The sequence below is a fragment of the Dermacentor silvarum genome, chromosome 7 (assembly GCF_013339745.2).
Source record: "Dermacentor silvarum isolate Dsil-2018 chromosome 7, BIME_Dsil_1.4, whole genome shotgun sequence".
Lineage (NCBI taxonomy): Eukaryota > Metazoa > Arthropoda > Arachnida > Ixodida > Ixodidae > Dermacentor > Dermacentor silvarum.
The window spans coordinates 115868482-115879489 of NC_051160.1; the positions used below are offsets into that span (position 1 = coordinate 115868482).

Here is an 11008-nt window from a genome sequence, read left to right on the forward strand (position 1 = left end):
GTCAAGGTTCGCTACCCGCGGCAGTGAACACTATGCAGCACATTAGGAGAACCGGCTCGATCATTCGAAATACCAGCGGTATTGCAATTGCGCCTAAATTGCAATGAAAGCACGTTATTCGTGACAACGAATATTGTGCAGCAAATACGTGTGTCTGTCTTAATTCGCTGCCAAATGGGACCATTATGCCTGTAACCATTACGCCTACCGCCTGCAGCCATTCACTTCTAGGTAGTATTGGTAAATAGAACAGAAATACGAAAGGTGTGTTACCAACGGTTTACGCTTTCATTGAATAAAACGATCAGTTTAACAGTCGGTGGTGGCAAAGTGGATTCAGGTGTTCGCGTAATTCGTGCGATGATCTGTGATCCCTATCACACATGTTCCAGAGCTTGAAAAACGGCTTGTTATTGCGTCGTCTCATTGTCTGTCAGGTGAGTGTCTATATATATATATATATATATATATATATAAACATCGTAGCCTGGCTGTGCCCAATTTGTAAAATTCTTCAATGTTATGTGGAGAAACACCACTGCTTGCATCTGCGTTGGGTGCGACGATACTTCCATCTTCCATCCTTTTGCCCGCTGTTGCGGAAGACTTCTGCTCGTCTGGTCCGGTTAAAAGTGCGTCATTTCAAGAACATAGACTTGCTTCGGGTCGGAGCTTGCTGTGGCAGCGGCTCTGCAAGACGAATAGAAAGGTAAAAGTTCGAAAACACACATCATGTGGCCTTTCGAATATTTCACTTCTGAAAATCACAAGTACCCTTCCCGCAGTTACGTTAACAAGGCAATAATGATTTACCTACAGAGTAGTTACTCTTACGTTCAGTATGCACGCCCACCTCTGAAGATGACCTCCTTAGAATCTCTGAACAAACTTCACTCACAATCTAAACAAGGAAGGAAAAATTACAGCTCCCACCAGCTGTGAGAAGGCACGAAGTGTTCAGGTGTGTGTGCACTTGTTACTGCTGTGAATTTGTGCGCTGTTATTATTTGATCGTGAATTACCAACTTGGTGCATGTATTTGCATTGATAAGTGGATAGTAAAATAGCACAGTCGTATGCTACACCATTCCAGTTCAGGGCTTAGAGCTTCCCTGCACCGTGATTCCCGCTAAGAACCGGCTTGCGTTTTCGCGACGAGATTATGGCGGGCTGCATAGCCATAAGGCTTTTGCATTCTTCCATGAATGAAAAGAAAATGCTTTATTTCTCACCGTCCACACCGTAAATTGGCAGGCGCTGTCAACGAGTCACTGGGAACATCGGAGCGTGTGTACGGCACACCATGGTGTCTCTTGATATACAGGGTGTTTCACCTAATTTGAGAAAAACTTTAAAAATATGCAAATGCTACGTAGTTAGACAGAACCAAGGTAGCGTTGTTTGCCGTCGATTGGAGATACTCAGATCATATCTTGCATTGCGCGTAATTAGGTCATTGGTATTAATTAATTTATCAACTTCAATTATTATAATGTGCGAAATTGCCGCGCGAATGGCCGCACGAGGCACTTGGCGTGTATTCACGCGCTTCTTGTTGCAATACACGGATTTCTTGTAGCATTCACGGGCTTCTTCTAGCAATACGTGTAGCACGTACTGAGCAGCAGAAAGCTGTACCGGGAGCTTCTCATGTTGCTCTACAATTTTCTCATCGACACGTTTCAACTAATCGTCATTATTTAGAAGTTATTAATTAAGGCTAATTAATAATTATGCGGAATGCATAAGATAATCTGAGTATCTCCAAGCGGCGGCAGATATTACCTTGGTTCTGACCCGCTGCGAAGCATTGGCATATTTTAAAAGTTTGGCTCAAGTGAAACACCCTGTATGCTGACAAGCAACAGACGTAGACAAAAATTGTCACCCCACCAGACGAGGCAATAGCGTCGTAATGGTCGCTTCGGAAGGTGGCATACCACCGGAGGAAATTTGTTCGATTGGGATTTAGGACTTTCTCCTGGACACACAACACTTTAAGCTGATATTCAGATATTCGGTGATGTCATCAAGCTTGTGAATGAGTCCGCTAACATTCCAACACATACCTGCGTCACCAGAATAATTATAATAGAAAAGCCTTCATTGTATAAAATATGAATTCAATTTATGTTCAAGGATCGTTAACTGAACCCTTGATCTTTTTGTTTTTATTTTCTTCTGCGGTCAAGTATACCCCACCGGTCCTTCGGCACCAAAGATGCCAAAGTTGTGTCCATTGCCTCCTAGGTGGCGCTGGATGCCCGCTCTTCCGGGCTGTTCGTTCGCGATTCAGGCTTAGCTTGGCGTTAAGGGCCCGTGTGAACCGACGGCTCTGAAGTCGCCGAGCTCTGCCGCTGAGTGGACAGAGTAGATTTAAAGACTGCCAGCATGGGGGCTGGCGCCACAGCAAACAGAGCGCTTTTCGCGGGGCGGGAAAATGGTGAAGGCTGGTGCGATGCGTCCCACTGACGCGCCTCATCAGCATAAGATATACCGTGAAATGCTGAGCACCTTTTACGGGCTTCCTTAAACGAGATTTTTTTACTTCTAGGGTGATGATCTCTTTTTCCTTTTTTAGACGTGATCGTCAATGCGCTGGGTTGTCTTCATCGTAGTTCACATAGTGGGATGTGTCAGCACGATTATCCGAGGGGTGGCCTTGGACACCAACTTCCTTCTTCTTTCTGGGGTTTTGCGCTCGAAAACCAGTTCTGAATATGAGGCACGCCGTAGTGGAGGGCTCCGGATTAATTTTGACCAACTGGGGTCCTTTAACGTGCACTACAACGCAAGCACTCCGGCGTTTTTGCATTATCGCCTGCATCGAAATGCGGCCGCCGCGGCCCGTTTTCGATGCCGTGACCTCGATACCTAATTCCGCACAGGATATACTAAGATAGCTGTCAGTCCCTACATTCCGAACCCCAGACGATGTTTGCAGCGTCGAAGATATGGCCATGGCTCGCAGAGCGGCTGTGATCAACTCACCTGTGCCGAATTTGGTGTGAGTTGACCACAGCCGCTCTGCGAGCCATGGCCATATCTTCGACGCTGGAAACGTCGTCTGGGGTTCGAAATGTAGGGACTGACAGCTATCTTAGTATATACTGTTTCGATGGTCTGTGGAAGAACGCTAGATCACCGTGAAGTAAGGTTCGTCGCACTCTGCGTGAAGTCGGGAATATTTCTGTATTGTCACGTCGTATATTGATGTGCTGAATGTTGGATACGTTTTGTTCTTTCCAGCCCTCCAGAAGTTCGGATTTTGTCAATCCAATGGGATCAGATTCAGATATTACTCCGTATGCGCTGTTCATGGATCGTAGTATCTCCAAATGCTGCAAGACTGGTCAACTTGCTGTACTGTTTGTCACGAAGCTCGAGGAGGTGGTCTCCGCTGGCCATTTTATCACCTAATAACCCGGGCCGAGGCTGTCAGTGAAAGGCTTGGCAACAACAAATTTCAAGAGTTCAAGAGTTCATCAGTGCGTCCTCTCTTTTCAGGATGACGCTCAGTCAAAGGAAGAAATGATGGGGTACCCACACTTATTTACTTTGTTTTGGTTACTGGGTTAGGTCAGGTAACCTAACCCAACCCAACCCTACCCAGCCCAATCCCAATAAGACGGAATAAAAGAGGATTTATTTAGAGGCGCTAGAAGGATTTGCCGCGAAGTTTCGCCGCGTTATCACATTAGGGCGTGCAGCACCGCACTCTGCGTGAAAACAATCTGCGCTCGCATGTGCACACGGATGACTGGCCGACGGCGCGCAAGAACTGTACCTTCAGTTATGCTTCCGGCACGCACTCCGCTGTTGGCATTTCATTTGCCCTCGATAATACGCGTCATCCTAACGAAATGGCTGGACACATAGATGGACAAGACAAATCATGTTTAACAAGCACGTAAATGCTGTAGCAATAAAGTTAACTTGTCCGTTTCAACGCCCCTAAACTGTATAGCGGGTTATGAGAGGTCCCATAGTGGAGGGCTACGAATTATTTTTTAACACGAATTATTTTTATTCTTTAAGGAGTTCGCAATGAACGGTAGACGAGCATTCTCGCATTCAGCCCCCGCGGCAACCGCAGCCATGATGGAGCCTGCGACCCCTTGCTTATTAGCGCACGGCCATAGTCACTAGTCTACCATGGCGGGCCGCTTGAGATTATGGCGCCATGCGTGCGGCAGAGGAGAATGTCTATCGCACAATGTGCTGCAGGCGCTTCAGAGTGCATATGAACGGAGCGGCCGCTCATGCTTCCCTGCAAGCCTGATCGCATAAGAGTCAATCCGCTCACTCGTTGACTGCGGCATCGTCTTTGGAGAACCCGTCCTCCAGCGTCTTCTGGAAGCTCTCCGGAAGCAGCCAGGATGCACCAGCGCCGGCTATGCAGAGGCCTGCCGACACCACGTTTGGCACCCACGGTTGCGTCGCTTCACCCTGCAGTGGATGAAAGAAAGAGCGCGGAACTTTCGCACAAGGATGCTCTCCAAGCAAAAACGCAAGCTGGTCTATCAGTAAATTTGTAATAAAGAAAGGTATGTGGTAACCTGCAAGGCGGAGGATCTATTATGAAAAAAATAAATGTTCAAATCACCCTAATGTAGCACAGATCTACGAATGTGTCCTTCTGAAAGTAAGCTTCGCAGTTAAAAAAGAATTAGACCTGATCCGCCAATCATTCTCGCCACCACAGCCTCAGTAGGGCGGTCATTTTACCAAATAAGATAACCAGGAGGCTAGAAGATTGAAAGGCGAAAGAAAATTGAGAACTCGAAGCTCGGGAATTCATTTCACAATATCTCTCTAAAAGCCGCAGACGGCTTGCGTTATACAAAGGTTCGATCGTTTTTGATGAATTTCTGTCGAGAGAGAGGGGGGAAAAGTTTGGCACCATGTTCTATACTCTACAGACAAGATAGTGTCGGATTGTAATTCTAATATACGAGAAAAGCCTGATAAGCAGCCAGGGATCTTTGAATGCTATCGCGTTCCTCTCTTAAAGGCGAAGCTAAAGCGTCCTCCAATTGTGATGGTGTTTCGCTGTACTTTCGTTCTACATTGAGGCAACATTGAGGGGAATGTTGAAAACCGAGCCTTTCTAAATTTTAAACTATGCACTTCGAGTTTTGGACACGAGCGTGCCTCGGGGCAACAGCCAAACAATTAATACAATAATAAAAAAGGTCCTAGGGCCTTCACATTTTGATATAAGACGGCTTACATTGCGCCTGTAAAAATGGCTTCCCAGTAATGCATTTGTGTTTAAAAGTGAAGCCGACTTTAAGGGGATCGTTGTAAGCTTGGTATTAGTAAGCTGGCTTTTCCACGTTGTGTGTTGCAGTGACGCATAAAGAAAAAAAAAAAGTCACAGGCCTGCGCGGCACACGCAGCACAGTCACAGCATAAGCTGGTGGAGCGGCTCAAGAGTAGCTGCAATTTCGGCACAACGCACAACAGGGTCTTCGCGGCAAAGTCTCTTCGCCTCGTTTTGACTGCGGCTTGTAATGCTCTCTGCACAGCAGTCTGCTGAGCCCGATCAAGCCTGGTTGTAGCCGTGCACGTAGCTCTACGATTCGCTTCTTCAGCAGCGATTCGTACATTGCGAGGAGACGCCATAACGTGTACCGAAGAGGTGCCCAGAATACGTGGCGCACATCTCACATCCCTTGACCCGTGGCACGGTACGTTGTTGTTGTTGATGATGATGATGATCACGATTGTTTATTGGAATGTTCAAAACGGGCTCGTGACAAATAGTCACCTAGCCTGCTTGAGTGAACCAGGTCGCATGCAGCATGCAATTGCTATATGCAACTTACATGTCGGGCACGCTGCGTTTGCAGGTACCTTAACTAGATGGCGCCACCATACTATGGCGGAGGCTCGGGCAGCTCGGTATTGCGTTGATTGCACGCCTTGTCTGAATTGCATCTCGTCGTCTGCGCACGCTGCGTTTGCTTACCTAGATGGCGCCACCATATTAACGGTGGCTCGGGTCGTCTGCGCCTGCGCGCCTGCCTAGGGCGCGTTTCTAGGGCATTTTTTCGCGGCCTGATAGTAAGCGCTTGCCTGGCCCAGTGATAAAGTATCCGACTCCCGCGCAGCGGGCCTGGGTTCGATCCCGGAAGGAACCGGGTACTTTATTTCGCATTTCTCTTATATTGGTTACGGTCACCAGCGGCGGCGGCGGACACCATCGCGAACCGAAACGGCTATTGGAATGAGCCCATAACAGCTTGCGTTGTAAAATGCGATGCCAACAAGACCCGATAACGCTGTCGCGTTCCCCTCTTTTTCTTCTACTTCTGAGGAAGGCGCGTGAAGTTCCAACGAAACAAACATAGCTGAACAATTGACGAACCTCGCTGGCTTCCACTGAAGATGGCTTTCTTCATTTATGCTTGATGCATACATAACACGCAGGGTCATTAAATAATTCTTGGGAAGGGTAAATTAAGGTAAAACGCATCCACGTTTTTACGGTTCACTGCATACGGAGGCAGTGAATTCCAAGCAACAATGCTTCGCGGAAAAAAATATTCGCGGAGACCCGTCTAGGAAAGATACGGCCTAACCTTAAATGAATGGTCCGTACCTCAGTAAACATAATTTCGGACGCAACGTACTCCGTCGTTCAGACAAAGGGATACAACCAATTTCTTTTTACATTGCTGTTAGAACAATGTCGTCTGTCCTCAGGACAAGCCTGGGGCTTGCCTTAAAACGCTAGTGCTTAAAACGCCCGCGCACCTAGACTGGAGCATATATAGGGGCAGTTGTTTTGGCTTCTTGACTCCCATGAAAATTGAATGCAGTCGTCGTAATAAACACATGTCAACAGGGCTGCGCGAGTAGTTCATGCTGCGGAGCCTTCGTCGCAGTGTATGCGTGCTTACGCATTCAAAAGCAGGCTGTCCAAATGAACTCTAAACGATCTGTGAGCCATCGTCTTGGAGCTGAGCCTGAACCGGAGCAAAGCGACAAAGCCGGTCCGAAACGTTTCGGCAACCCATTCGGCGTGGTCGGACCAAAACAAAGGTGACGTTCAGGAACGGTTTGAGCCCGCTGTCTCTGGCTCGGCGGTAGGGTGCCATCACCATAGCGGGCACACTCTGTGATATGTGAAGTGCGCGAGTGCCGTGATCGTAGTGGGCAAGTGCCAGAAGTGAGCGACAAGCAAGCAAGCGACAGGGATCTTGAGAGACGTGGAAGAAGAGGGCGAAGATGATGACCAGGGTGCGGGGGCAGCGGCCGGTCGAGCTCCTGGCCCAAGGCCGCTCCAGGCTCCCACCTGGGATCGACACGACAACCAACTTCTTCCTGCAGCCTGCGGTTGGCGAACGTCGGTAGGGCGTCTGACCCAGGCGGCCCAGCTTCTCCAGCGCCGTGCCCAAGCTCCGGCTGGCGAACGCCGCAAGGGCGTCTAGCCGTTACCCGTCTCTACTATGCCTGTCTTCACAGGAGTGTCGATCATGGCTGCCTGACGATAAGGTGCTGACCGACATAAGAAATGATCCCCTTGTACCGGTCGCAGAGGTGCAGCCCTTGGACTTGGTGTCCGGTGACAAGACCTCTACCGTACTAAGGTGACCCACCAGGTTCCCAGCGTCACAGCGAAACTTGCAGAACTTCCTCCTGCATTATTGGATCCCTGGTGTTCGCCTGGGGGCGACCAGGATTTTCTTCGACTGCTTCTAGTTTCGTCACCGCTACTCCACTTCGAGCTCCGCCTCTGTCGCCGCTTCTAGCCCATGTCACAGCTCCAGTGCGAACCATGAAACTATAGGCCCCTTCTAACTTTGATGCTTTCTTTCTAGAATTAATCCTCTTTTGTTTTTGTGATTAGTTTGCGGACTTTCGTTTTCTGTTTTCGCGGTATTTTCTTTAATGAATGGCTTGTGGTAACAAACGGCTTCGTCATTTCATGCGCTGAGGCTGTGCCTCAGTAGCGAGTAATTTATTGAAAGAACCTCATCATCACACACTCTTTGTCATGGCTCTGCCACTTATATTGTCAGAGTCAAACGTCAGGGAAAACTATGCCTTTCATTGGATATACCTCCATTCATAACGCTCACAAAAGATGCTTGGCCTCAATGCCTTTGAACCCATCGACCATGGTCAGACATAACAATTAACCCAACAAATTCCGAACAGCCAATCACTATTCCACATCAAAGTAAAAGAAAACAACTTGTTCACATTTATTCCTGGCTGCGGAGTGCGCATTTGTACAAGAACTAATGAAATGATAATTGAGCAAAGCATTGTTGAGTGTGGTACTTAATTAGTAATTGGTTTGCTCAACGATCCACCATTGAAACCTCCCTCCAGCATATAAGAAACGCTACTATGGGCTTTCGTTAAGCTTGCCCCGATTACATCAGAACTTTGAGGAATCAAATTCATCGTCTGAAGAACGATCCCTTGGGCTTTGTCGGCATAATCCGGAGCCCTCCAACGCCGGCATACACCAGATGTAAATGTCATCGACGTCTGTGACGCCGCTTACCAAGTCGTCGAAGAAAGGTGCCAGAGCCGAGCCTAGCCTGCCGAGCGTGTAGCAAAAGCCCATGGCGACTGAGCGCACCACGGTCGGGTACGTCTCGCTCAGCTGGACCCGCAGCACTGCGCCATTCACCGACGTGCCCACTTTACCCAGCATCAGCAGGCCCAGCCGCAGCCACGAGTATTCTGCGAAGAACAATGCCACGCTACTTTCGCTACATGGGTGCATCGCAGGCAATTAAAGCGATCAACTCTAAAACGCCGCCTGTTGGCGCATCGAACGAAAAAAAACAAGGGTAATATGATGCCAGAAGATAAAAATAAATAACAGAAAAAGTTTTCTACACATAATTGTGGCACTATAGTTTGGCATTACGTAATTTTTGTAGGTGCAGCATTTCACAAAATATCACATTTTGTCTTATTCTTTGGATAACCAGCGCTATCTGTCCTCCACCTGGTTAGGCAGAGCTACAAGACGGAGTTGCGCAGGAACGTATTGGAGGTCTATTGGATTTTCCCTGCATTTTGTGCAGAAATGTTTCTTCTTTTGCTGAACGCGCTTAGCCTGCTCTATTAATAGCGGAATGGTGTGTGACCTTTACAACAAAGTGACCTGTATAACAAAAGGTATTGGAGTTCCGAAGTGCTTCATTATAGAAGCTCTTGACTGTGTTAATGGCGCCTGACTAGAAAATCGCACTATTCTTAGGCGATCTGCTGAATACACATGACACACCTGGTGTTTAGCTTCAGTTTCGCTATTGAAAATTGTAATGAAAATTGCATAACTTAATTACAGCAAATGCTGCAAGCAGCAGGGCTGATCAATGAAAGGAAGATAGAGTGATAAAGATAAAGGTGGGCGAACTTATATTCAAAAGAGCAAACTGCATTCGAAAAAGGAAATACATATAACTACATCCTGTAACTGATGAAGACAAAGAATTCCACTCTTCTAGTGTGTTAAGGTAGAAGTGAATTTTGAAATGTCCGTGTTATAGAAATATACGAGTACATTGTAATTCTCTAGAGTGATTTATTTGTGACGATTTGCGCAGTGGCGAGTAGATAGGTATTTTTCCCAAGCCGATATTGGGTCGGCCCATTAGAAAAAATAAACTTTGGTTTGGATATCAGCAGTTTTACGCATAGTGAATCTAAACCGAGCTACTTTAACATTTCAGTCACAGATGGTGTCAGTGTGCAATCACATAGAATAGGAGGGATATGGTGCATGTCTGTAAATAAGTACATTCTGGTGAGAATCAGAGAGCCACAAAAGGAATACACCAGCAAACAGAACCCCATCCTTTCTATGTGTGTATTCGTGTTGTGGTCACCTAGTTCGCGCAAACATTTACTTATTTACTGACGGACTGAATGGCCAGGCGCTCGATACTTTCTACGTTGGAAAAGCTTTTGATGTGAAACCAATCCCAAGCCACGGCAACATACTCGAAGGAAGGACAAACAAAGGAGCAACAGGCTTGTACCTTAACGCTGGTGAGAGACATCACTATGTTTTCCCGTAAGAAGCATAACTTTCGCAATCCCCTGCAAGAAATAATATAAGTGCGTGTCTCATTCACTTTTGTTGTTTATCTGCTGTGAGACCTAAACACTTAGCAGCGGTAACATACTAAGCGCTATAAATTCTATAAATGCAACTACGGAGACATTTTCCTTGTTGATCTATAGTCATTCGACAGTTTTTATAGGCTAATTTGTATCCCTCGATGTCCGCCAGATTCTTAGAGACTTCAAAAAATAGTTTACTACAAGCAGTGACTACAGTACAAAATGGTTTATTTAATGACAGAATGTGCAGATGTCCCACAATCATAGGTGGGCAAACTAAACGAAACTCACTGAGACTCACTCACAAAATATATATTTTTACTGGGACTTAGTCGGACTCAGACTAACCGAAATTTTACTCAGCTTGACTCACTCGGACTCCGACTCACCGAAATTCTACTCAGCTGCGCTCATTCCGCTCTCAGACTCCCCAGCCAGGATCACTCAGTCTCAGTAAAATTCTACTTAGCCGGGCTCACTCCCAGTCGCAGACTCGCCAAAACTACGCAGCCGGGCTCATGCGGTCTCAGACTCGCGGGTCGGTCTCAGTGAGGCGACACATGACCTCTAAGTGTCACACCAGCGACTACAAGTTTTTTTAGTGCTCACGATACTAAATGTGAAGCTGGATCAAAGTGACTCCAATAAATATGAGTCTATGTATTCACAAGCTTTCACTATGTATTCACTGTGTATTCACAAGGCTTCAAGAAGGGATATTCTACGACGGATCATATCCATGTCATCAATCAGGTAATCGAGAAATCTGCGTAGTACAATCAACTTTTCTATATGGCTTTGATAGATTATGAAAAAGCATTTGATTCAGTAGAGATACCAGCAGTCATAGAGGCATTGCGTAATCAAATAGTACAGGAGGCATACGTGACTATCTTGGCCAAAATCC

At 46.8% G+C, this 11008-nt stretch overlaps 1 protein-coding gene across 1 annotated transcript; it reads right to left on the bottom strand.

Moving 5' to 3' along the window:
• Nucleotides 1–269: 269 nt before the first annotated feature.
• Nucleotides 270–8749, bottom strand: LOC119458371 (solute carrier family 22 member 4). Its single transcript, XM_037720203.2, has 3 exons — nt 8525–8749; nt 4307–4449; nt 270–690 (listed from the first exon to the last, which is right to left on the bottom strand). The coding sequence occupies exons 1-3, from the start codon at nt 8747–8749 to the stop codon at nt 627–629; spliced, it is 432 nt and encodes a 143-aa protein (XP_037576131.1). The 3' UTR covers nt 270–626.
• Between the last annotated feature and the right edge of the window lie 2259 nt (nt 8750–11008).

Excerpts from the sequence above, each read along its gene's own strand:
- LOC119458371 (XM_037720203.2), bottom strand. The coding sequence starts at position 8,749 with ATGCACCCATGTAGCGAAAGTAGCGTGGCATTGTTCTTCGCAGAATAC. Across the intron at positions 4,450-8,524 it reads CACCTTTCTTCGACGACTTG|GGTGAAGCGACGCAACCGTG; the intron begins GTAAGCGGCGTC and ends CATCCACTGCAG. Across the intron at positions 691-4,306 it reads GACGATGCCGCAGTCAACGA|AGCCGCTGCCACAGCAAGCT; the intron begins GTGAGCGGATTG and ends TTCGTCTTGCAG.